The 27,765-nt window shown below is 40.5% G+C and overlaps 2 protein-coding genes and 1 pseudogene across 3 annotated transcripts in view; 2 read left to right on the top strand and 1 right to left on the bottom strand.

Moving 5' to 3' along the window:
- The window catches only part of Abcd2 (ATP binding cassette subfamily D member 2), a 40,503-nt gene extending 37,772 nt beyond the window's left edge, over positions 1 to 2,731 (bottom strand). For both annotated transcript variants that reach the window (XM_021657287.2, XM_060388796.1), the window contains exon 1: positions 1,584 to 2,731. In XM_021657287.2, coding sequence (XP_021512962.2) covers positions 1,584 to 2,522 — 939 coding nt within the window. In that variant the 5' untranslated portion in view covers positions 2,523 to 2,731. The remainder of the gene's footprint in view (positions 1 to 1,583) is intronic.
- Positions 2,732 to 19,932: 17,201 nt separating this feature from the next.
- Positions 19,933 to 20,225, top strand: LOC110561042 (high mobility group protein HMG-I/HMG-Y-like; annotated as a pseudogene).
- A 5,862-nt stretch (positions 20,226 to 26,087) lies between these two features.
- Redic1 (regulator of DNA class I crossover intermediates 1) overlaps positions 26,088 to 27,765 on the top strand; it is a 34,448-nt gene continuing 32,770 nt past the window's right edge. Inside the window, exon 1 of the mRNA XM_021657285.2 lies at positions 26,088 to 26,122. Within this exon, the coding sequence (XP_021512960.1) occupies positions 26,088 to 26,122 (35 nt within the window). The remainder of the gene's footprint in view (positions 26,123 to 27,765) is intronic.

The raw sequence follows: 27,765 nt of genomic DNA, 5'->3' as shown, positions 1-27,765 counted from the left end.
AAAAGATAAGAATTAAATCCAGCATGAGCTATGGAAATAAGCACTGTAATTGCTTAAAGATTTCTGTAATGATATAGATATATTAGTTTGCTTTATTTGGTATAGCCACTGTTGAGACATTTACACAACCAATAAATGTAACTAGATATTATCATTATTCATAATGTAGTGTTACTTATGAAAACATGTTATACAATGAACATAATATTGTTTGAAATACACATGAGTATGATAGCTCAGTGTTGGAACACTTGCATATTGCTATCATAATAAGGCCTTAGGTACTATTTCCAACAGTTCATAGCATGTGGGGGGTGGAGGAAGAGAGGCAGGCAGACAGAGAAGCAGAAAGAGAGAAAACAGAGACAGAAAGACTTATAATTGTAATTTTAAAAATTTAAGATGTTAAATAATGTTCTATGAAGATAGGAGTATTGTTAAGCCCATTCATTCTTGATAACACTAAAAACATACAAAACATGTATAATTAGACACCTTTGAATTGGCTCAATTTTCCAGATTTTGTTTTGTAATCGAGAAGGATTTAAATAACCTGCTTTACATCAGGTTCAATGATTCAGAAATAACGAATGAGTACATAATACACAAGGCCAATTTCAAGTAAGACTAGAAATCCTAAATCAGTTTAGAATTTTTCTTTGGGTTGTTCCTACTATTGAAAAATAAACAGTGCTAATTCTTGATGTTTTACAAGAAACATCATTCTGCTTGGTAATTAAAATATAACTATAAACACTTCGATATATATTGCCAAACCATTAGCATTAAGATTTCATATGTATCCCAACCCCAATTTATATCATACTCAACATTCTGAAGCAATTATAACATACCAAAATTTTACATTGTACATAACTGGGCTAATTATCTTACTGTTGAAGATCCATAGAATTTAAAAACAGTACCCTAATGCTTCTTCCTACTCCTGTCCTCTTTAATCTTAGTTTTTTAGTTCTCTACTAGGCAAAATGTAATTGTCTCTGTCAAAATTATGTGCTCAGCATGAACTAATGTAAAGAAAATGCCATTTCATTACACACACGGCCTCTGCATTTAATCCGCACTCTCTCATTGATCAGTTTTGCAAAAGCGTCCGAACTGTTTTCTCTTTGAGAGCAGTTCCCCTCTCCTGAACACAAAAGAACAACAGAGAGTACTACCGGAACATCTTCATCTCAGTCAAAGAGGTTTACTCTTAGTTCCCAAGCACGCATTTTCTTCACAACGTGCAGAACCACTTACCAACTTAGTATTTAAGTTTTAAGAAAACGCCTTTGAGGTCATTCATTTCATTCATATTTGAGTAACGGAGGCTAGGGAGAACACTTTAAAAAGTATGGAAATTTTATTCTCACGGAACTTCAGAAAAGTTTACACTAATTCCCTAATGGCTGGTGATTTAAAGGACCAATGAAGTTTGTATTTTAGCACAATCTAGCTACCAGAGGACTCTAAAATGCTCAGAAAGTGGGTCTGTCAACAGGACAACAGATGGTATCTAGCGGTGCAGTGGCTGCTTGAACGGTCTCATGTTTCACCCGTTGCTTTCATGACTGTCTTACCTTATGTCCTCTGTAGAAGGCAATTTCTTCCACATTGGCTATGATTCTGGAGTGAACATACCGCAAATAGCCTTTCCTGTGAGCTTCTTCAGCCACTAGGGTACCAAATTTGGGCGAGCAAGCTTTCAGCACTTTAGCAGTGGCATAGACTACAAGTCCTGCTAACAGCGTGGGCCCTATGGGGCTTGCTCCTCGGGATGTGGCCGTCCGGATGAGTGTATAGGAGGTTAGGATTACGTCTAAAATAGGTTTGGTAAGGTTGGAATACAAGTGAGCCACAGACTGCGAGAACATCATGATGTCTTCAGTAAGAGACTGGTCCGGGTTTGCCAGCCGCCCATCCATATTTATCACCTTATAATAAGTCTGGTTGGCAAAATAGGTTTCATAGGCATGATCTACTAAGCGAGTTCTGAAGGCCAAAGCCAGTTTACACTCCAGGTACCTGATAGCGCTGTTGACAAAGGTGGCAGGAATGGCAATCATAAGCCACTTGATTAATTTGATGATGAAACTCCGGGGCTTCTTTTCCACGATGCTTTTCACGATTTTCCCATCCAGACCAGCCACATAGATAGACAGAAATGTTCTCGAGATTAGAGCCACTGAGTGGAGGCAGAGCCACCCCGTTTCCGTGGTCACAAGTTTTGGAAAGAGGATTTTCCGAAGTTCTAGTAGCTGTTTGAAAAAATCTGCATTCAGTCCCGGTGCAGGCTTCTTACAGACAATCTCTGTGCAATGCAGTATTTCTCTGTTCTCTGCAGGCGGGCAAGCTGCTCCTTTCGTCTTCCTGTGGCCAGACTGCTTTAAACGCTTGCCAATGATGGGATAGAGGGTTTTCAGAGCGTATGCCGCAGCCACCAGGCAGGCAGCCCTTTTAGCAGCACCGGATCTGGTCCATTTCACCCGATAGGCTGATGCATTTAGCATGTGTATCATCTTTTCCAGCTACACAAATGGGTCTCTTTAAAAAGAATTCGTTTTAAAAGCTCATGCTCCGCCAAAAGCCCGACAAACCTTTCAGAAAACCCCACAGCCTCCCATGCTCTGCAGCCTGTCTTCCCTACTTATTTTGTTCTTCAGTGACGGATGCAGCAAAGCTCAAACTCCACCGCATCCAGTGGGGGCGAGTCCCTCAGCAGCCAGAGCAGGACAAGCTCCTCCCCCGGGCTTCTCATTGGCTGCGAGGGCGGTGAGACCCTGGACTCCTCGCCTCTTCCCTTTGAACCTTAAAAAGAAAGAGAGAGCCAAAACAAATTCTATACTTAAACTGGAGTTCAAAGAGTTAAATATCTATTTCTGGGGAGGTCAAATCAGGTCAGCTGCTGGAGAACAAACCTTCCCTTTGAGCTACTGAGCATGCTCAGCGTCACTTAGAAACCCTCCGAAGTTTCAGAATATACATCCCCGTCTCTAAGATTTCTACAAGGGGAAGGGCAGACGGAAAGGAAGATTTACAGCAGCTCTAATGAGCCCAGAGAGAAAGAACCGAGGAGAGAAGGGTGGGGTCTCAAGATGGTTAACGGAACCAGCAGAGGGAAAGGAGTAAGACAAGAGAGATAAGCGCCAGGGCCGTAAAACAAAGTAGCAAACACAGTTAGTTGGACGAGAATGTTTTGTCCTGAGAAAGCCGCGTCCCTGTCCGTCGCCCCCGCCCCCGCCCAGGGCCGCCCTTACTTCTGTTTTCTCAGACATTCCCGGAACATATTAGATAGATTGAGACTGAGGATGTCCCTTGTAAATAAACTCGAGGCAAGCTTGTGCATTGCAGAATAGTCATCTGCTACAGTGGGGCTCTTCTGCCGCTCCCCTGCGTTAACTTGTCCTGGTAATCAAAATCTTCGCTCCCCAGGATTGTCATGTTTACCAATGTTGATCTGGCACGTTTATATTTGCTTACAAAGTGGCTTAAAGATTTTCCCTTTTGTTTTTACTTGGAGGTAATGTAGCCTTATTATAAGACTTTAATCAGCTGGGAGTTGAGCTGGAGTTAGATGACTTATTTTTAAAAAGAGACGTTTTAAGGCGCATTTCTTCAAGATATTTTTTTTTCTTCAAGTTTTTCTTTACGCTCACAGGTAATCTGCTGGCTCCTTCCTATGAAAATTTTTTTATATCTGATAAAAATCAAGAATGTTTAAAACTTATTCACAGTCCCAGTGGAAGATTTTTAAAGATCAATAGTCAAGCAATACTTTGCATATTTAAAAAAAGGTGAAGGTCATTTCTAAAGGCAAGGCAAAGGTGGTTTTGCATGATGGTCCCTTTCTCTGCTCCTCTCTTTTGCGTTCTCGACAACTGCCTTATCCTGAAGGTGTGCATTTACGCTAGAGCACAGCATGGCAAGTTAGAACTGTCCATGTTAGCCTGCTACGTGTTAGATGACCCTTAAGCTAATAATCATTTCATTTAAAAGTCTGCAAATCTCTGTGCTAGAATGCGTTCCCCAACGTTGACTGATCTTCACGGCTCAGTTATTCATGAATCAAAGAATTGCTCTTGCTTTTGTAAGAATTTTTTTTTAAACAGTATCCTTTTGAGTTCTTCGACTTACATATGCAAATTCTAAGAATTGTTATAAAAAGGTCATTTGTTTGCATTCGACTGAACAGCTTTCCCAGCGTATGAGTGGCTGATAAGGCACATATCTTCGGTTTTCGGTTATGTTAGCAGCACACTCGACCATGCAGTTGAGACTCCCTGGGCTGCCAATGAATACATCTACAGCACATCTCTAAACCCTAAGCACAGGGAATATCAAGGTAGAGTGGTGGGGAGATTGGAAGAGCCAGAGGACCAGAAGAATCCCCTGTGGGAGTGTGTCTCCTAGAAATAAAGGGAAGCTTGACCCAAGTTCCCTTAACTTCACAGCCACTTACCAAGATCCGAACAAACACAACACCAACAGACATGCTAATGTGGAACTGGAACTCTCAAGGAGACACTACTAAACCAAGAACTACAGGTAGCTAAGGAGGGAGAAATTGTCTTCCCCAGGGATGAATGAGCCCCTTAACTGGTTATCCTATACTAAGTGCTCATACAAGCAACATACATACAAGCAACACTAAGCAGGGACAGCAGGTTTTATTCATGCAAGTGTGTGTGTGTGTGTGTGTGTGTGTGTGTGTGTGTGTGTAAAACAATAACAAAGAAAAAGAAGCCATGAATTTGAGAGGCAATTGGGGAGAGAGGGGGTGGTTGGAAGGAAGAAAAGTTTGGTGGGCATATAATTATATTTTAACTTAAAAAATTAAAGATTACAAAAGAGAGAGACCTTGTGGGCTGTTGTGTGGTTTTGCTTAAAGTGCTTGCTTAGCATGCTTGAGGCATTGAGTTTTTTGAGTCACAACACTGGAGAAAGGATTGATTTTCTAAGCTCAAATGTGAAGATCACTGAGTCATAATGGTTATTGACAAAATATTTTATTTCTTGCTTTTTGGATTTTGTTATTGGTGTTTGGAAAATAAAAACCTTTTTACACATACAAAACTAAACCGTTTATGTCACATCTTCTGGTAGTTAAACAGTAAGGATAGGGTGTTCGTTCAGGCTGGATGCCTAGATTAGACAGAAGCTGGCAGTTGAAGCTGGTATCTTACATCACTGGCAAACAAAAAGCAGCCATATCAGAGAGGGAGCAGTAAGCAGGAAATCTAGGCTGAAAGAACACTAAAGATGTAAATAAGACAACATCTAGGTAAAGTGGGTGTTTGAATGCTTGGTCACCAGGGAGAGGCACTGTTAGGAGGTGTGGCCTTCTTGGAGGAAGTGTGGGGGGGGAGGAGGGAGGGTGAGCTTTGAGTCTTCAATTGCTCAAGCCAGGCTCAGTCTCTCCATGCTGCCTTCAGATCCAGATATAGAACTCTCAGCTACCTCTTTAGCACCAAGCCTGCCTGTGTGCTATCATGCTTTCCACCAAGATGATGATGGACTAACCCTCTGAACTGTAAGACAGCCCCAATTAATTGTTTTCCTTTATAAGAGTTGCCACGTTCATGATATCCCTTCACAGTCATAAAAACCCTAACTAAGACAGTAGGCCAGACAATAAATCTATTGGAGTATAATGGGGTAGCTGAAGCAACTTTTGAATTCCAGAGGTAAGAGACTTGTGAGAAAAATTAAGAAGAAAGTAATCAAGATAAAAAAAAAAAATGTGGTGTGAGAATTGTGGTACAAGAAGTCAGTTATTAGAATTATATATTAAAAAAGTCAGTGTATGATTTGACTGGAGAGTCAGCCAGTTTAGCACAGACCTACCTACCTATGATAGTTTAAATCTCGCCATCATCCTCCACTCTGCACTGCTCCAAATGGGGGAGGGTGGGCTCTAAGATTTAAGACTAAGTTCAAACCTTCAGACTGGGCAAAGCAAGGACTCAACATCAGAGGAAGGAAAGTAGGAAATGTGCCATAAAACATTCCAGTCAACCATGGACCATATTTAAGTGGTCCTGTGAAAATTTAAGAAAGAACTGAAAATTTTCCTATTGCCTGTGGACACTGTAACCATCAACGTCATAGCACAAATCATTGCTCATGTACTTGAATTCCTGCTGAGGTAAAAGACTTAGTGTGCTCCTGAACATTGTATATCACAAATACCATATACTGGCTTATAATAATAATGTAACTGGTTCATGTATCTACTATACTATACTTGTAATTGTTGTTTTGCAGGATACACATGACTATTAAAAAGTTTTTTTTTTTTATAAAACAGTATGTTACGCTATACCAGGGGCAGTTCCATACATCCCATGTTAATTGTATCTTTGTTGCATGCCTCAAGAAAACATACAAAATAATGCATGCATTCTAATTTTGTGGTAGTCTTTTTATGTTTGACCAATGATAAAGCCATCTAAAATGAATGCTCAAAATGTATTTCCATTGTTACCACTTTATGCTTCCAGTGCTAAAGCCATTAGAATGGACGCTCAAAATGTACTCCTTTTGTTAAACAATACATAGTTATATATTCTTTAAAGATGTTAAGATTGTTGTGTGGTTTCTTTTGATTTTTTTTTATATTGGTAGTAAAAAATTAGAGCCTAAGGAAAGTTAATTTTAGTTTGAATTCCAAAAAAGGAAGTGAAAAAAAAACTTGTTTATTGTAATAAACATTATTAAATTTCCACTCAACCTTCCTAACTTTATGTAATTTCATATGGAAAACAGTAACATTTTCTCAAGGGAATAAATAATCTGAAAAAAAAACTTGACATTAATTTTTAAGTATTGTAAGTGCAGGAGGCTGGAAAGATGGCTGTAACTCTTGCTGCTCTTGCAGAGAATCCAGGTTCTTAGCACCCACATGGCAACTCACAACTGCCTGTAACTCCAATTCCAGGGGACCCCATGGCCTCCAAGAATATTATTCATGAAAGTGGTACACACACATACAGGCAAAACACTCATCCATATAAATAAAATGTATTTTTAAAAAATGTAAATGCAATAATTGAATCACCCTACTCTAAAAAGTCTCATGGGTCGCCAAGATCGAGAGCAGAATTAGAAATCATATATATTTATATATGAAGAATATGTTTAATGAAGAGAATTATACAGATAAACATCATGCAGTTTGTTATGATTATAAATCAGCAGACAATCTTTAGAAATAAAAGATAAATTATTTAAGTTTTAAGAAGTTTCAGTGGGTTACTTTTTTTCTTCTCAACAAATGCTAAACCATATTTTATTGGTATGATACTGTTTTGTTGAGTTACCTCCATTCCCAAACTATTACGTAATTGATATACTGCCCCTTAAATAGCGATTTTTAAACTCTACATATCGGAGACTTACTTATTGAAGGCATAAACGACATTGACAATAACATCTTAGATTAATATTTATTTTTAAAATTAATTTATTTATTTATTCACTTTACATCATGATTATAGCCCCCTTTAGGTTAATGTTTCAACTGTGTCCATGTTCCTACAGATATCATTGCTGTGAAGGAAAACTTAGCAATAGCCTCTCTAAACCTGTGTCTCCGTGTTATTCTGCAGCCTGATTCACACTCCAACTGCAACCCTGTGACTGAGAACAAAACAGAGAATCTAGTCAGGGAGAAGAAATATTTTATGTTCTCTGTCCTACACTCCTCTCAGGAAACAAGCAAATCTTTTTTTTTTTTTTTAATACCTCCAGGCAAATGGAAAAATAAAATAAAAAACAGATAGTATATAGCCAAGTTTCCCCTTTCAGTAAACAAAGTTTTTGAACATAAGTTGGAGATGCAGGTCTATTGTACCTGCTTTGACTGTATGGGCAACTGAAAAATCAACAGGTACTTCACTTTTCTGAAGTGCTGAATTTGCCTGTTTTGATTCAATTACAGATACAGTTTGGTGGAGTTTTTTATAAAAATTAGGCCTAATGATATTAAATAGGATGTATTTATTCTAGGTAGTATTTCTCAGCAATCTAGATAAGCTTCATACTACAACACCTTCTCTGAAAAAAAAAATCATGTCAATTTGAAAAAATTACTTTGTGCATTTGTTCAGGACAAAAAAAAAACAAAAAACCAAAAACCCCAAAAACAAAAACAACAACAAAACTTCCTGTTTTTAACCCAAACATAATAGTCTGTAAGAGAAATGTTTTGTGACGACAACAAAAACAACACGGGGTGGGGGTGGGGGGGAATAGAAAGATCTAATTTGTTTTAGGTTTTGTTTGCACAGCCAGTGAACCGACGGCCCAGCGCGGAGCCGGAAGGAACGCACGGCGGCCATGGCTGCCTCACCGAAAGTGGGCCGAGGCTCCTCCACTTCCGCCCCCCCGGGAGCCACACCGGAAGGCGCTGTCACACGTGGCTGCTGCGTGGCCTTCGTTGTGCGAGGGGCGAGGTTGGAGGTGCGAGGGCCCCGCGTGGGCAGCTCTGCAGGGATGAACTGGGTCGGCGGCTCCCGGTAAGGTGGTAAGGTGTACGCTCCGGTTGGGATCCAGCCCTCGGGGTCCTGGAGCGCCGCTGTTAACCCAGGCCCAGAGGGCGAGGGCCCAGCCTTCGCTGAGGAACTTCGCCGTGGAGGCCTCACACCGTCCAGAGTCCTAGACAATGTTTCCCACAGGCCGCAGAGGGCGGGTTGGGGTTGCTGCTGTTTTTCTGCCAGGCATCCTCCTCTAGTGAGGACCCCCGGGCATGGAACACAGTCTGCGCATGAATTTTGAAGCAACCCTATTCCCAACTGTACTTATAAACGGCAAGGCAGACATTTTACTGTCTTATCTAGTTAAAATCTTTAAAAAAGATTTATTATGATTAGCTTTGTTTGTCTTTAGAGAAGGTCTTGCTGTTTAGCCCAGGCTGGGCTGGAACTCAATAATCCTACTGTTCAGCCTCTACAGAGCTGGGCTTACAGGCATGGACCCCCTTGTCCATCTCATAGCTTGTTTTTGAAAGGGAGAAATATAGTAGAAATTTAGCTTGAGTAAAAAGGATATATAATTTAGTCTGTATTCAGGATTAGTCACATAAACCATTCCATATAAATTCACACTTTATTTTTATATAGCTGTTCATTGTGGTTGACTTTAAATGCGCTAGGCAGGAAATCATGTAAGGCTAATTTGATCAAAAGTATTGAGGAGGATTAATTTGTTTGATATATATGTGTGTGTGTATGTGTGTGTGTGTGTATGTATGTTTGTATGTATGTAGTGTTGTGAGGTCTGCTTAATTCTAACATAACTCAAACACCAGGTCAATGCAGATGACAAAAATATACTTTCATCAAGCCACTACTGATTGTTCAGGTCCACACAGACTCAGGAGCTGAAGTAGGACCCTGAAGGGACATTTACAGCATGTTTAAAGGCTGAAACTGTAAATTGAGGGGAGCTGGTTGTGCTGTGGCATTCTCCAATTATATTTGACATAAGGGGTTGAGCAAGGGAGTTTCCATGGGTCAGGATAGGAGTAGGCTCCTGGGCCTTGGAACATGAACTTGGTTTGACCCTGCCAGTTAGATGTAGTAGTTGTCCTCGAGCTATCTAGGCTGTTTCCTTTCAATAGAGGCTAGTCAGCTATTGGGAAGTCCCCGGCTCCGCTAGGGCCCAGGACCTTGAACTTAAGTTTCATCCTATGATTAAATGGAGTCTGAAAATGAAGTGGTAGTACTTAGAATAAGTTTCTTTTTCTTCTTCCCAACATTATATATGACATATATATATATATATATATATTTTATATACCCATATATTACAAATAGATCCCAGGATAGCAGAATATTAATATAATATATTGATAAATTTTACAGGGGAAAGATGACTAGTAATTTTAAGAGGAAAACCTCTGTTGAATATATTAGCATTGTATTTTAAAATGTACATGTTTTAAAAATGGGTGTGGTAATTCATGCCTATAATTCCCCATAGGAGTGGCCATCGTGAGAGGATCTCCACCAGTTTCAGGCCAAAAATACCATCTCAGAAATCAAAACAGGACCCTTGAAATGGCTCAGTATGCAAAGATGTTTGTCATACAAGCCTTATGATCTGGGTTTAATCCCTGGGATTCACATGGTAAAAGGAAAGAAATGAATAAAGTTGTCTGTTCTCTGATCTTCACACAAGGATGTTTATTTTATGACCAAAATTTTCCTGGGGAGACACAATACAACACCCATATCTACTTAACACAGATAGGGAGCCCATGACAGGCCAAAGTACAGGTAGCACCAAAGTCCAATTTGGTAAACCAATGAATTGCATTGAAGTGGGAGAGGGGCTCCTTATGGGAGCAGAAATGGCTCAGAGACAGCTGAATCAGCAAAGCCCACCCCAGCATAGGTGACAGCTCACAAAGCAGGGAAGCTGGAACATGCTGCAATAGCCTGCAGGCAGCTAAACAGGGAGAGTGTCCTTTCCAAGTGACTCAGTCAAATTCTCTTCCAGGTGGTTTGTCTGGTTTCTGCTTCTTCCAATCACTTTGCCTGGTCTGAGAGCCTTCTTTGCAGCTTGTCTTGTTTACTCTGGTAGGGAGGAGGCCTATTGAATACACTCAGTTTCAGGGACTTCCTGGAGCTATTTCAGTTATTTACTTTCTGGCTTGAGGAACTTCCCTGCTGAATGGTATGTTTTAATCTTGGAAGAAATTTTGACACAACAGTGTGGGATGTGAGTGCTTACACATATATGCACAAATAAATAAGTAAACAAACAAATGTAAAACAAAATAAATCTACCTGGTTTATTTTGGCGACTGTTCTGTTAGCATACCTTAGAGAAAACTAGAAATTCACTTACAGACTTCAATAGGATATAGTTGATAATGACTATAATGTGATGTATTTAAATTTGACTTTTAAAAAGTGTGTATTTATGAACTGTTACTCCAGTTCCAGGGAATACAACATCCTCTTTTGGATTCCACAGATACCTGCACTCATGTACAAATACACATAACTTAAGATAAAATATGTATTAGATATGATGTGGAACTTTTAAAGACCTGAATACTATTAAAGTGCAGGTATTCCTGTCAAACCATGAACTTCTTGGCTACTTTGAGATTACTGCTTTAGTTGCTGCAGGAAGGGTGCAAAAACAATGTCTTGAAGGACACTCTGTCTAAGATTGATTTTCTCTACATAAAGTACTGCATCTGTAGTCTACTCAGTCATTAACTATCAGGGGCCTAAACCAAGAATAAATAAACATGGTTACAATTTCTTAGCATTTTATTTTCCATCAGAGATTAAGAGATAAAAAGCCTTCCTTTAAATGTAAACCAGCATTGAAACATCATAGAGTAAATGTAAAACAGGTGAAATACTAAGACATGAGCGCTTTAGCATGTTTCTCAGAGTAAAAGTGAATGCTGTCAAGACTCATGACCAGAGTTTGATCATTGTACTCCATACAGAAGGAGAGCACTGACTGCAGAAGTTGCCCTTTGACCTCTAATCGAATATATATTCATACCTACATACAAACACACACTCACATGAACACATATCAGGGACAGCTGGGGAGCAAGAGTTTATACAACATTGAGACAGGAGATTCTTAGAACAAGGCTTAAAACTAGATATAGGGGATACAGAAATCAGCATTTGAGTTACACAGTAACCTTATTCCTATACTATACTTTACGCTTGGTTGTTTAAGACCATACAGGTGGTAAAAATTAATCAGTTATTTTTTTTTTGTCAGGGTCAGTTAAGGGTCTGGTTCACAAGTATTAATTGATAATATAGATTTACCTTGTTCCTTTAGCCTTAAGAAAAAGGTTTGTTATTGCTAGGATGAATCTGGGTCTTCCTGACCACTCTGCTTCCTTTGAATGAATAGGGACCATGTCCCTACTCTCAACTGTAGAATGTATACTGATTAGAGTTCAACCTCTGGGTCTCACTGAAGAAGGGCACAGGTAATGTGCTAGATGGTGGCACTCTTAGAGAGAAGTGCTATTGTCCACTGGAGGCTAGTTGACCTTGGAAGGTAAGGCCCAAAATATTGGCTATCCCTTTTGTCCTTCTGTCTACAAAGGCATATGCTTCCAAGTATGGTTAATATAGACCTAGAAGGTTAGTTATTTTTAGTCTGGTATATTTACCCTTTCAAAAATAATTTTTGTATTTGAGGTTAAAGATTAGTACATAATTTTTCTTTTACTATATTTTCTACAACCATTCCCATATACCCTCTTCCTCTCAATTCATTACCTTTATGTCTTTAATTGTTAATATGTATATATCTCACAACTTTGCACACACATACAGACACACCACTCCCCACCCCACACACCAGTGGAGGTATAGTGAAAATGTAAGAAAATTTCTTACATGAAATCTCAGGTTCATGAATAGAGCTAGAGAAGATAATATAATGTGAAATAAACCAGACCCAAAAGGACGTGTTGTCTTTCATCTGTGGTTCCTAGATCCAAACTTCAGATGTGAGTGTTATATGGAGTAACCGCAGAAATCTGGAAAGTAAGGGGGGACCATGAGGTGGGGGGAGCAACAGAGAGGGAAATAGCAGGGTATAGGTGATGTGAAGTTGGGGGAATGGGAAAAACAAAGGGAGATTTAATTAGGGAGGGGAGTAGATGAAGAAGAAGGAGGAAGGATGGTAAAATAGCAGTAAGGATATCTAAAATACACCCTTATCTACCTAAAATTGCATGTAATACATATAAATCTGTGGATGCAGATACATGTAGAATGTAAATAAAAATTTCCATTTGGGCTGACAATGCTCCCTCCAAGAGCTAACAAAAACCCCTAACACACAGGTCTGAGAAGCCTCCTTTTGAGTTGTTGATCAGGGGATCCCAAGAGATTCCCTAAACATAGGCTATTGAGGTTGCTTTTGGTTGCCTGTCAGAGATGGAAGTCCCTCTTTCTGAAGACACTATGCACATTGGACGCTGGACCAGAAGCACTCAATCTGGATCTGACCTGATGCCTTCATGATGCCAGAAGGTGCTGTGTGAACATCCAAAGGAACAAAGAAACATTTAACGTTTGCGCAGTATTTAGCTGAAGCTTGGGCAAAAACCAATCTTTAAAACAAATCTAGATGTTGTTAAGACTCTGCTGTCCTAGTTATGCTGATCACACATACTTTTTGCTTCTTTAAAGCTAGTTCTAAATCCCATGATGAGCAGAGCAATAACTTAAAAGAACACCATTGATTTTTTAAAAGGTTTGCACTTTGGCCTTAGAGATTTTAATAATCTTTTTATCATCATGTATATCATCCTGAAGCCTAATCATTTACCTTATATAACCTACTCAGAACTTTTGTGACCTTCTTAGCCTTCCAAGTTTGTCTTCATCTTCTACATTCTAGAAATATCTAACCATCTTCCCTCAGGACAAAGTCTTACCATATACAAATCTTTGTTTACTAAAATATCTTCATTCTAATGTCTACTTCTCTTATTTACTGGTTCCATTTTATTTTGCTGTCTTTCTTAATATCATGAGACATAGTGTCACAAGAAATTTACTAACTTATTTAGACTCTCTATTGAGTTCAGTAACATAGGGCTGAATCCAGGACATTTGTCTGCAATATACCAAATTGTTCATATGTATCTTAGCACCTGCTGTTCTGTGCATTGGAAACAGGTATCAAAAGAGACAGCAAATTTCTTTTCCCACCTCATGTTGCTGTCAGAGAGGGGAGATTTTATTTTGAACTATCACTATCTGTCTGATAGCTTAAATTTATAAGGTCATGAGTATAGAGTAGTAAGCACCATGGTCATGGAGAATCATGCTGACTGACATGTCTGCCTTTATAGGTCTCTTAACTTGAAATGTTCTTTTGATGGACTTAAAGGTGGCCAACTGCTTAAAACTCTGTACTCACGATCAGCATGTGCCATAAGTGAAAGCAGATAACCTGAAAAATTGATGAGTAAGTGTCCTGTCTCCTATAAAAGGACAATGCTACTAATGACATTTCCCTCTAGAGTCCACTTTTTTTAATCCTCCCAGTATACATTTAGGCAAAGCTCAGAGGTGCAGAGAGATATAAAGTATCTTATTTCAAGGCCTGTGGATCAAGTGAATGATGGATGGTTATCCACTCATCAAAAGGAGATGTTAGAATTTCCTCTGGTTTCTCTGTTTTTCTGTACATCTGGGCATTTCCTGACAATCCCAGTATTTATTCCCCCTCATTTGTGAGCATTAAGAGAGGTCAATAGGAGCAGCTGTCCTCACTGACAGGACCCTGAAATCTATCTTCTCTCCCCTGATTGTGAACATGCGAGAAGATGAGGTTTTCTTACCAACATAGCCTTTATTCTGATGATACTGATGGGTTATTCCTACATTTTTTTTTCTGATAACTTATAAAATATCAGTGTTAAAAGGCATGGAATACATCTGAAAGGTAGATCAATAGATCTGGGTTGTCAATTCCAGAGTTATTTGATGAGAAGCAAGAAACATACTCTTCCTCTATCTCTGAAGAAACCTTACCAAGCATTAAGATTCCTGAAAGGAGAGGTTCAGAACCCACAAACTTCCTTGATTGGTAGGGATCAAGCTTTACTTTTTTTTTCCATTGGAGGCTACAATTGTTTCTTGAATATGTCATAAATTTTCTGGCTGTAAGGATCTGAAATGATTGGGAATGACTAAAAAAGAAAGTTGTCTGTTTGGGCTGGATTGTATTGAAGACACATGGCTTCAGGGCCCAAATAATACAGTATGTAAAGGAATGCTTCAAAACCAAAAGAATTCACTAAGGAAGTTTGGCATTGCCTCTGTAGTCTGTTACAGAAAATGCATTGATCTTATCACATAGCAATAGGATACTCAGAAAGCATTACATGAGAGTAGCTACACCTTAATTAAAAGAGACATGAGTTAGGTTAGCATCGATAGAGCAGTAGACAGAAGTAGACATAGAGCAGGAGAAAATGAGTTGTGTAAGTCTGAAGTAATAGGGAAACAGAAAGAAGAGAGGAATTCCATGGTCTTCACTCTTGGAGGGGATTCCAGAAAGGCTTACCACCAGTTATAAGTGGTAACACCAACAGATGCCACCTGGATATTGTTTGGCTCCACCTTTGGATCCTTAGCTACAAGCTGCTGGGGCAACAGTCCAATCACGATCTGGAAGGGACAGGGATGTACATAAGGAAGCATATGGAGAAAATGAGAAAACAAAAGAGTTCCATGGCATCACTTTGCCTCATGGGCCATGGTGAGGACATCATGGGTTGAACAAAATGAGAGGTTCTGTCTTAGTTTAACAATCAAGTCCCTCAGAAATGAAGTTGTGAAAGAGTAACCTCAGTTTAAATCTTGTAGTTTTGTGTCACTTTCTTCCAATGAAAAAGCAAAACTCTTTGGAGGCATCAGGTACCTAGCTGTGAGCACAGTCATACATTCTAGGGCAGTACTCAGTGCCCTCCATTTTGGTCAGAGGTCTATGCACCTAACCCTGATAAGCTGTTTTTTTCTTTTCCTCTCTCCAAATATAAGCAGATGCCTGTCTTTCTCCAAGGGAATGGCAACAGGGAAGGAAAGAGAGGGAATCTCAGTGCCCATTAAGAGAGAGGGAGAGAGGAAATTAGAGTTAATAATCATCATGTGATTGTATCTCATTATTATATTTCACCAGTGGCTATAGATATACTGAAAAACCCAAGGAGAAAAAAAAGGCACCCCATATCCTGCCCTTATCCCCAAGAGAGTCTGGGACTGGAGGAAAGCAGACACTTTTTAAAAATTAATTTATTTATTGACTTTACGTCTCAATCATAGCCCCCTCTCTCCTCTCTTCCTTGTCCTACCTTCTCTCCCTCAATCATCCTGTCTCTCCTCCCCTATCTCTCAGAAAAGGGGAGCTTCCCTCACCAACCTTCTCCAGCACATCAAGCCACATCAGGATTTGAGCATGTCATCTTCCTCAGTGGCCGGGCAAGGCAGCCCTGCCAGGGGGAAGTGATTGAAAAGCTTGCAACAGAATCCTTGTTAGAGACAGCTCCCGCTCCTCTTACTAGGGAACCCACAGGAAGACCAAGCTGCCCATTTGGTACATATGTGTAGGGGACCTAGTTCCAGTCCATGCATGGTCGTTGGTTGGTATGTCAGTGTTCACAAGACCCCCCTAGGCCCAGGTTAGTTGGCTCTGTCTTCTTGTAGAATTCTTGTACCCCTCTAGGTCCTTCTATTCTATCCCCAACTCTTCCACAAGGCTCCCTATGCTCCACCCAAAGTTTGGCTGTGAGTTTCAGCATCTGTTTTGGTCCATTGCTGGGTGGAGCCTCTCAGATGACAGCAAGACTAGACTCCCATCTGCAAGCATAGCAGAGTGTTGTTAATAGTGTCAGGGGTTCACATTCTCCCTTAGTGTTGTCTCAAGTTGGGTCAGGCATTGGTTGGATATTCCCTTAATCACTGCTCTATATTTATCCCTGCATAGCTTGTAGGCAGGGTAAATTTTGGGTTGAAGTTTTTGGAGGTGGGCTGGTGTTCCACTACCTCTATTAGGAGTCCTGTCTGGTTGGAGGGTGGTCCCTTCAGCCTCCATGGTCCTTTCTAATAGGAGTCTCAGCTAGAGTCATCCCCATATCTTCTTCCCAGGAGCCTACCCTGCTGTAGGTCTCCAGCTTGTCTCAGGGGTGGTCCTGCCCAAGGTTTCTGTTCTCTCTGCAAGGCCTCTGCTCTCCTAGCCCTGCTCCACCCACATCTGATCCCTACCCCCATTTCCTTCAGAACTTCCTCTCCTATCCTGTTCCCTCTCTTTTACCACTTCTACTTTCTATTATATTTCCCCTTCTTAGTAAGATTCAAACATCCTCCCTTGGGTCCTCCTTGCTACTTAGCTTCTTTGGGTCTGTGGATTGTAATATGGTTATCCCGTACTATAAGACTAATAATCTCAAACACAAAAGTAGATGATGAAAAGAAATATGAAGATCAGGACAGTCATGAAGTAACCAACTACTTTCTGACTGAATTTGTTTTACAGAAAGTTGAATGGGCTTCCGAGAAAGAAGATATATTCTTCAGTGTTTTTACAGAATGATCTGTAGATGTCTGTTAGGACCATTTGATCCATGATGTCATTTCACTCATATGTCCCTCTGTTTTTTGTTGGCCCGGCCTGTCTGTTGTTGAGTCACTCACTATTATTGTATTAGGGTTAATCTGTGACTTTATTTCTAATATTATTTGTTATATAGACTTGGGTATGCCCATTTTGGTACATATATTCTCCTGATCAGCTCTTTCTTTGATAGTGTGACTAATTTTAGCCTGAAGCCTATTTTGCCAGCTATTAGCACAGTGACATTTGCTCATTTCCTGATTTCAGTTTCTCTTTTCATTTTTTACACTATGGCAGTGTCTGTTTTTAATAGTAAGGTGCATTTATTAAATGCAACAAGTAGATGATTCTGTTTTTTAATGCAATTTGCTTGTCTGTATCTTTTGAATTGGGAGTTAATATCATCAGTAGAGCTATTGAAAGGCATATTATTCTGTCATTTTGTTAGGTAATTTAACTGCTTATTTTGATCTGGGAATAAATTCATATTTGTTCTGATTTAATGATAATGTGAATATCCTGAAATAAACTTCCATATTAGAATGTCATGCACATTCTAAAATCCTATTCAGTGTGGACTGGGTAGTTTATGAGTATAGCCTGTAGTTTGAAATAGTGTTTCTGTGTTAAAGTACTGAAATTCAGTCTCTGAGAAGTTCTTTTAAATAGGTTCTACATTCCAGCTATCTCAGCTTTCTACTTTATTGGCTTCATAGTTTCTTTCCTTAGTGCCTTTCTGTTGTAGTTCATGTATTTCTAAAAGGTTTTTTTTTTTTTTTTTTTTGGCTTGTTATGAGATGGACTTAAAGACACAACATTCTAACATTTACCATTACTATTCCTGACACATCAGGATGACCTGCTTTAGTTTTGTGGAAAGCCAATGTAAGTACTTTTTCTAGGCTAGATACTGTCTTGAATCTTAATAAGTCTATTAGTTAGTAATATTATGTTTTTATGTTTTAGGTGAATATTCATTTCTGTGTAACACAAGCATTAAAGTGTTATATTCCAGTTAATAGTTAAGGCTCTTAATTTGCCTTAAGTTTTCCAACGTTAATCATACTTGTAAAAGTTAGAAGATCTTGACATTCTGAAACAATTTGTTTTGTATGATTCCAGGCCTTTCAGAAAGTATGCTAACCTGAAAATTAAACAAACCAACCAAAGGAATAATTTTAGACTGATGATGTAAGACATTTGTGTGATGTCTATAGTACTGAATTGCTTATATAGTTTTGATATCAGGCAATGTAGATTTTACAACTTTGTATCTTTCTTTAAATATTTCTTTATTAACCATGGTTGTTATTTCTCTAATTTCTTTAACAATCATTAAAGACATAAACATATTTTGTGTCTCGAATTTCAAGAGAAATGTCTCTTGAGAATTACTCCTTTTAGTTCTTATTAGGATAAAAGGGGGCAGAAATTCTCATGAATGTCTATAATTGGCATGTTTTTCTTCTCACCTGTCTTTATTCCTCTCTCCCTTTCTTTTCCTTCTATCCATTAACTCATTTTCTTTTGAAATTATGACTACAACATTTCTCTTTTCCCTTTCCTCCCTTCAAATCCTTCCATATATTCCCCTTCATCTCTACCAAGTTCATGGATCTTTTTCGTTAGTTGTTACTACATTCATACATGTATATACATATATATTCTTAAATATTTCCTACTCAGTCTGACTAATGTTACCTATATGTATGTTTTCATTGTTGACCATTTAGCACTGGACAATGAGTTGGTGTGCTCTTCCCCGGAGGAGACTTTTCCACTACTAATATTCATTAATTGCTTGTAGTTCTTTGTATATGGCTGAGGCCTTGTGGGTTTTTCTCCATCCACTTTGGCAGGACCACTGGTGTCTTCTTTGTTTAGCATATGTTTGAGAGACTTTATGGCTGTAGCTTCTGACAGTACTATGAGACACTATTTTACCTCTTATCATCTGGCTTTTACAATCTTTCTGCTATCTCTTCTGCTATGTTGCCTGAGCCTTAGGTGTGAGAGTGTTTTGTAGGTATATCCACAGGGACTGGCCTCCACTACCCTGCATTTTGATTGGTTGTAGTTTTTTGTGGTGATCTCTGTCTGTTGCAAAGAAAACTTTCCTTGATGAGGGGTGAGGACTTGCTGTGGGTACAAGGACAAATGTTAAGATTGCTATTATGGATTATGTGCATTGAGTAGTGGTTGTGCTCATGACTTCACGAGCACTGGTGAGCTAGGCTTCCAACACCACGCATAGTAGTATCCTTCTTATTGAGACCATCTTAAGTCCAACTATAGAGCTCTTAGTTACTGCAAAGGCATGTGTGCCACTGATGCACCCGTAGTGTCATGCTGGCTGTTGATATCTTTCATAGGTCTCATAGCTGGGTAGGACTTGTTTGCCTCCCCTCCTTGAAGTCTTGCCTGGTTTCTTCTGGTACCATGAAAGCTAGTTGTCAGAGAGGAGGCATTCAGGTTAGTTCCAGCTCAGGCATCGCTGAGCCCTGTTTGAGAAGCGCTTAGTGTCTTTAGCAATGTGGACCTAATGTTCCATCTCTGGGTGGCAACCAAGGACAACAGCATACAGACTTGATGTTTTGGGACAGTCCTGGACAATAACTCAAAAGAGGGTTTCTCATGTTTGGTACTGGGGTTTTTAGGTGGTTCTTTGGCTCTTAGCTATTATTGTGAGCCAGATGAGAAAAGTTTAAAACTGCCAATATAGGCTCCTCCAATTGGGACTCCGAGTCGGGGTGATGTCAGGTGTTGGCCCAGTCACTCTCAACTGCCCCATAGAGAAGGCAGATGAGTGAGTCGGGCTCGAAGTCCAGCCAGGCCCTGGCCTCCCAGCAGGGAAAGGACAGGGCTGAGCAGCAGTAGCAAGGCCAGGGCAGGTCACACAAGCAACCTCCGAAGGAGCCCAGTGACCAACACCGAAGAGACCTCAGGGCCGACCAAAGAGAAGCAAAAATAAGGGAGCCACCAAAACACGCAAAGCTACGACAACTCCAGCGAGGAAACCAAGGGGCAGACCCAAGAAGTTGGAGAAGGAGGAAGTAGAGGGCTTCTCCCAGGAGTCCTCGGAGGAAGAGCAGTAACCACCACACGCCTTGCAACCTGCTCCTTAGCCACTGAGGAGCAGCTTTTCCCCTGGGACTGGAAGCCCTGCACCCAGCCCACTCACCCCCGCCCCCACTCTACACTACAGCACTAGCTGCAGGCTCTGCGGCACCCAGGGAGCAGGGTTCAGTCCGCGCCCTCCTCTCCGCCACACCTGCCCTCTCCAGACAACGTTAACCTCCCCCTGAGCTGCAGCCCATCCTGCTGAGCATCTCCCTTAGAGACACTGCTCTCTGGGCTCTTTGTTTCCCCAGTCCCTTCTGCTCTGCTGTTCCTGCCTTCCCTGTGGGAGGTCCTGGGAGCCTTCCCTGGCCATATGGGGCTCAGCCCCAGCTCATTCTGACAGGCCCCATTGGCTGACCTGGCAGCAACAGGTATGGTCAGTGCAGGGGATGCTTAGGTCCCAGCATGCCCCCCTCCCACCAAACTGTCACCAGGCGGGTTTTTCAATCTCTTCTGCCCCACTCTACCTAGACCCGCTGGAGGCTGGCTAAGCCCCTTGGGCTACTGGAAGCAGGACAGGTGTCGGCCCCACCCACCTTGTTCTCACATGGGACAGGGACAGAGAAAAGTTAATACCCCTCTCCAAGGTGAGGTCCTTTTTGGCTTCCACCTAAGGCAGAAGGGGGACTTACTCGCCCCCACCACTTCCACTCTAGACTGTTCCCTTCCTGCAGCACTACAGAGCTAGCCTTGCCCCCTCCTTTTGCTCCTCCCCAGCCCCCAAGGTTCTGGTTCCATCTTTTCCTCTGTTCACAAACTACCTCTGGACAGTTGTGTCGTTCTTTTGTTTAATGGTCATGCGTAGACACCCACCATTGCTGCTGCTGCCAGCGCCAACATTTATCCTCCCGTTTTTTTTTTTTTGCCTGCACTGTCCTTCCCCAAGACACTCTAGGGGAAGGGGGCTGGGACGCAGCAGGCTGGTCACTTACTACCCCACACCAGAGAAGATGGGGCCCTGCCCCGTGGATGCTGCAGCAGAGTGAGGAGGGGGCCCACTTTGATGGGAAAGGGTGTAGGGCCACCGACTCCCCTTGTTCTATGGGGGAGGGGTGGCCAGTGTTTGTCTCAGCCTGGGGCCTCCTCTGGTTTCCTATTTGCAGTTACTTGAATTAAAAAATAGCCTTTTCTGGACTGTAAAGAAACCAAAACCAAACCAAAACAACAACAACAAAAAACTGCCAATGTATATCTGTTCCCAGAATTACATGTGTTATATGTTTTTCTTTCTTTCTTTCTTTTTTAAAAAGAGATAGCTAATAGAAATGATTTTTATGCCGTTTTTAAAGATTTCTTTTGTTGTTGTTTTAACTTTCTCTCTACTTCTTCTGTATTTACCTCCCTGTCCACTCCCTTCTCATTCCTCCTATCACATTACTTGTTCCCTGCTATTCCCCTTTATTTCTTTCTGCCTTCTGTATTTATCTGCCTCCCTGTTCCTAATGATTTCTTCTTTCTCAGTTTTCTAATCATATTGCTTAAACCTTGTTTTTGTCCTCTCTGTTGCTCTCCAGCTCCCCCTGTCCCCCCTATTTAGACAATGGTTGTGTCTAAATGGTTATTTTCCTGGATTCTGTAGTTACTCCAGCTGTGTACTCACATCAGCAGATTTTGAGCTAGGAGCTTCCAATAAAGAGAACATGTGTTTTTCCTTCCTTCCTTCCTTCCTTCCTTCCTTCCTTCCTTCCTTCCTTTCTTCCTTCCTTCCTTCCTTCCTTCTTTCTTTCTGCGTTACTTCTTTCTTTCTCACTTAATATGATCTGTTCTATTTCTGTTTACCTGCAGAGTTCATAATTTCATTTTTTTTACAACTGAATACTATTCCATAGTGTATATGTACCATATTTTAATGGTGAATCTGTTGCTTGAAGGACATGTAGGTTGTGTTCAGGTTCTTGCTATTGTGAGTAGAGGAGCAATGAACACGGCTAAGCAAGTGCCTGGGAGATAGAATGTGAAGTCTTCTGGGCACATGCTATGGAGTGGTATGCCGGGGTCCCATGACAGATTCAGTTTTAGCTTTGTGAGAAAACCCTATACAGATTTGTGTAGTGCTCACACTGGTTTGCAGTTCCACCAGTAGTGAATGGGGGTTCCCTTTCCCCACATCCATCAGCATTTGCTGTCAACTATTTTATTAATCTTTATCATGACTGGGATAAGATGAAATATTAAGTTGCTTTGATTTGCATCTCAGTCATAGGCCTCTCCCTCCTTTCCTCCCAGTCCCACCCACCCTCTTGCATCCCCTCTTCCCTATTCCTCAGAATAGAGGAGCCCCACTACCCAGACACCCTAGCTCATCTCGTCACACGAGGACTGAGTTCTTCTTCCTCCCCTGTGGCCTGGTAGGGAAGTCCCATCAGGGGGAAGTGATCTAAAAGCAGGTAACATAGTCTGTGTCAGAGATATCCCCCACTCCCTTAACAAAGTGGGCCCAAGAAGCCTAAGATTCCCATCAGACTTATCTTCTTGGGAAATTTAATTACTAAATTAATATATGAAATTAGATTTGAAGATGTTTCAAGATTTTAATATGAAAATGTGGTAAAGAAAAACATAATATGAAGAATAGTGTGTGTATGCATATATGCACATTTACATAAAGCTGTCATTGGCTATATGAATTCTTGAGCTAAACGAACAAAAAGTTGAGAGTTAGCTGAGCCATTCTATGGCAGTTACAGATCCATACACAGTCACATCTTGGTTTTAGCAAAGGCTTAAGATTTTTGTATTCTCAACTCCTTTTGTCTGATAAAATTTCATATGACCACAGTCACACAGATTCATAAAAGGGCTAAGTCCGATGTTTGCTGATAATAAATAATAAAGAAGTTATTTGAAAACAATTCGTTTATAGATAAGCAATTTTACCATTCATTAAAGATGAATACAAATTTGCATACTCATGCTACAGAAGTGCTGGTTAATGCTTATGTAAAGAATATCTTGTCTTAATTGAGACCACAGGACACAGAATATCTCCAGCAATTTCAAACTTATTTGACATTTTGAGGTTGTAACTTCCTATGCCATGACTGCCACTTCACATAAACAGGTAGTACAAACTGCAGAAGAACGCTTCTGAAAATTTCAGAAATTGTTGAAAATTCTGTCCTAATCTCAATTTAAAAATTTTTAGTGATGTTTTTGTTGTTGTTGTTGTTTTTGTTTTGAGAGTTTCAATGTTTAGCCTTGGCTGTCCTGTACTTGGTTTGTAGACCAGGCTGGCCTTGAACTCACAGGGATCCACCTGCCTCTGCCTCCTTGAGTGCTGGTATTAAAGGTATTCACTGAAAGTAATTAGAAACTCAAATATCAATTAAAATGTATATCTATTTATTTGTTATGTGTGTGCATGCATGCATATGCCCATATTAGCATATACTCATGTGTTTGCATACCCATTTATACATAGTATGTGCATGCCAGGAGTACAAGTAGAGGTCAGAGGAAAACTTGTAGTTTGTTGTTCCCTCCTTCCATTGTACAGATTCCAAGGATTAAACTCAATGATTAGGCTTGGCAGTAAGTATCGTCACCTACTGAACCATCTTCCAGGACCCTTAAAAAGCAATTTTTGAAATCAGATATTCTAAAAGTATAATGTAATGTATATTAATTAGTGTTCTCCAGAGGAGCCAAACTGATAGGAATGAATAATATACATTTACACATGTGTGTGTATGTATACACACACACACACACATATATGTATATATATATATATATATATATGAGGATTTATTAGAGTGGCTTACAGGCTGTGGTCCAGCTAGTCCAACAATGGAAAGTACAAGAATCTAGCAATCGATCAGTCAACAAGTCTTGACGTAGGTTTTAATGTCAGTGAAAGGATGGACTTATCAACAAGAGTGAGAGAAAGCGAGCAAAGAGAAAGCTTCCTTCTTCCATGTCCTTTATTTAGGCTGCTACCAGATGGTATGTGACCCAGATTAAAGTTGGATCTTCCAACATCAAAAAGAAAGGTATTAAGGTATATCTTCCCACCTCAAAAGATTGGATTAAAATTAGCCCTTTCATTGATGGTCAACTGTTGGGCAGAGTGAATGGAATTTTATGTAAGAAGTGGGAAATAGTAAGAGCTGGAGAGGATAGGGTCTCCACAAGGAGAGCAACAGAACAAGAAAATTTGAACACAGGGAACTTCCCAGAGACTCATACTCCAACCAAAGACTATTCATGGAGATAACCTAGAACCCCTGCACAGATGTAGCCCATGGCAGTTCAGTGTCCAAGTGGGTTCCATAGTAATGGGAAGAGGGACTGCCTCTGACATAATCTGATTGGCCTGCTTTTTGATCACCTCCCCCTGAGTGGGGAGCAGCCTTACCAGGCCACAGTAGAGGACAATGCAGCCACTTCTGATGAGAACTGATAGACTAAGATCAGAAAGGAGAGGAGAACCTCACCTATCAGTGGACTTGGGGAGTGGCATGCATGCAGAAAGGGGAGGGAGGGTGGGATCAGGAGGGGCGGAGGGAGGGGCTTATGGGGGGATACAAAATGAATAAAGTGTAATTAATAAAATAAAAAAATAGCCCTTTCTGTTTCAAATGATTCCTCAGAAGTATTTTCAGCCTCTTGGGTTTTAGTTAATTTTAAACGTGGTGAAGTTGACAAACAAGAATAGCCATTATGAGTCTACCCCTTGTCAACTTGACACAAATCATATTTCCTTATTTTCAAATGAAAGAAATAACCAGGTCATAATAATGCAGAACATGATATAACTATCCCATGCGTAATAACAAACACATTATATATTTAACCAGGCCATAATTATGCCTAACATGATATAACTATTTCTCATGCAACCACAACACACTATAAATTTAGAATTGCTGGCAATGTCCCTTGAGGGATAGTCTTTTAGTACCTCAAACTTAAATATATTAACCATTGATGTTCTCTTAATTGAGGTTACAGCTCTGATATAGAAATTGAGGACAGTAAATGCAAATATCTGTAAAATCACATTCTTAAAGTATATGGTAGAAACAGACATGATAACTATAATCCTTGTTTCTGTAACTGATCATGTGTCTTTAACTGGTATTTATAACTACCCTCCTCTACTACCCATTCTTTATTTGCTCCATCCTTGACAAGTACCTCAGCAGGTCTAGGTTCTTTTCTGGAGGAGTGACCCATACCTTCATTCCTGATGGGTCTGTGTTCTGTGTCACCCTGCCTGGATCAGACTGTTGTAGTTTTTCATTAATTACAGAACATGGTAGCACCAAGAGATGCCCTGAAGGATCTCCCACTACAGACACAATCTTTCCTACCTCCATTGCAGAGAAGCAGCCAGTTTTCCCATGGTAATCTGGATCAATCACTGCTTCTATCACTGTTATTCCTTTCTTAGCCTGTTGGCTTATAGATATCAGAAGCTCAAAGTAGCCAGGGGAAAATCTGAGCTTCTAGTTCAATGGAATATTTGTTGTGTCTCTTGGCAGGAACACTTCCATCTCTGGAAGCAAAATTTCTAGGCCAGCAAACTTCAGTTTGCAAGAACAGGAAGGAAAAGTATTCCTATTGAGTCGCTAGGAGTGATTGTGAGTGGAACTTTTCCCTTTTCTACCCTTTGATTCCTGGACTCGTGGATCCTGACTACAGGTGAAACCATACCATCTATTGGATACTGATTCCAAGCATATACCATCTTTTGGAGAACGTTGCTCCAGCCCTCCATCCTGTTGCCACCTAACTGGCACTCTTTGTCTTCAAAAGTCCATTCTACCTTTCTATCTAGCTTGCTGCTTCAGGATTGTCGGGGAACATGGATTGTGGGGGAACCAGTGGATTCCATGGCCATTGACCCAATTTCTTCTCTGATTGTGAAGTGAGTTTATTGATTAGAAGAAATACTGTATGGATTACTTATGACAGTGGATAAGGCATTCTGTGAGTCCACAGATGGTGGTTTTGACAGAAGCAATATATGCAGGAAAGGCAAATGCATGACCAGAATGAGTATATACTCAAGTAAAGACAAAATATTGTCCTTTCCATGGAGGAAGCAGTCCAGTGGAATCAACCTGTCACCAGATTGCTTGGCTGTTTACTCTGAGGAATGGTGCCATATCTGGGCTTCAGAAATGGTCTCTGCTATTGGTAGATCTGGCGCAGGAGCAGCCAAGGCAGCCTTGGTGAGTGGGAGTCAATGTTGTCCAGACTATGCATAACCTCCATCTTTGCCACCATGATCTCTTTGTTAATGGATCCATTGGGCAGAGACAGGGATGGCTGGGAAAAGAGGCTGATTGTCCACAGAATGGGTTATCCTATCTACTTAATTATTGAACTCCTTGGACACTGAAGTCACTTTTGACTTTACATGAGACACACATATCTTTACATTCTTCACCATTTGCAGATCTGTCCATGAACTCTTGCCTAGATGTCTTTCTCACCAATTTTCCAATCATGCTTTTTTTTTTTCCAAGTCCTGTCTATCCAGGTAGTCCATTGGCTATAGGCTATGAATTGGTGAACAATTGCACATCTGACCATTTTCTCTTCAAAGAAAATGTAAGATCATGTATACTGACCCAAGTTCTGCCCACTGTGATGATTTTCCTTTTCCCATGTCTTTCAGGGTTGTTCCAGAATGGGGTTTCAGTGATATAACTGTCTATTTCTGTGTAATACCTGCATAACATGCAGAACCACTAGTAAACAAGGCTCTAGTCTTCTCTTTCCCGGTCAACTGTTCATAAGGCATGCCCATCCGGCTATAGGTAAATCCTTGGGAGCAGGTGGCAGTGTAACTGAATAGAAACAGTGAGCATTTGGACATCTCCTTCATGTAACTTGTTGTGCCTTCAGGACCTGCTCAGTACTGATCATGTGTATATCACCTCTATTTGAAAATGGATTGCTACTGTGCACTTCCCATTGTGTAGCTTGGTGGGTTAGGTAATATCCAGCTTTTGATGGGCAGCTCAGGTTGCATGGTAACTTGGTGGCTCATTGTCAAATGATAAGTTTCCACTAAGATGAGAAAACAGGCCAAAAGCTGTCAAAGGGGGACTGCTCTGCAGATGATGGTAGAACCTTGTTTCAAAATCCCAAAGGTCTTTTCTCTGATTTGTCTATAGGGGCCTGCCAGAGGCTCCAGATAGCATTCTTTTGTGCTATTGATACCTCAAACACAATTAGGTCTGCTGGATTATATGATTCAGGTGGCAGAGCAGCCTGCACAGCAATCTAGACCTGCTGAAGAGCCCTTCTTTGATGCAGGCCCCATTCAGATCTAGTAGCTTTCTGAGCCACTTGGTGTATGGACCAGAGTAACACAACCAACTGAGAAATGTGCTATCTCTAGACTCCAAGTAGGCCCACTAAACACTGTGCTTTTTTCTTTGTGGTGGGAGGAGCCAGGTTAAAAAAAAACAACAACTTAACCTTCATTTTAGAAGGAATATTTCTGGATGTCTCACACCACTGGCTTCCTAAAACTTTCACTGACATGGAAGGTCTTTT

The sequence above is a fragment of the Meriones unguiculatus genome, chromosome 8 (genome assembly GCF_030254825.1).
Source record: "Meriones unguiculatus strain TT.TT164.6M chromosome 8, Bangor_MerUng_6.1, whole genome shotgun sequence".
Lineage (NCBI taxonomy): Eukaryota > Metazoa > Chordata > Mammalia > Rodentia > Muridae > Meriones > Meriones unguiculatus.
Note: the sequence above shows the minus strand (reverse complement) of the source record. Positions and strands in the feature narration are given on the sequence as shown.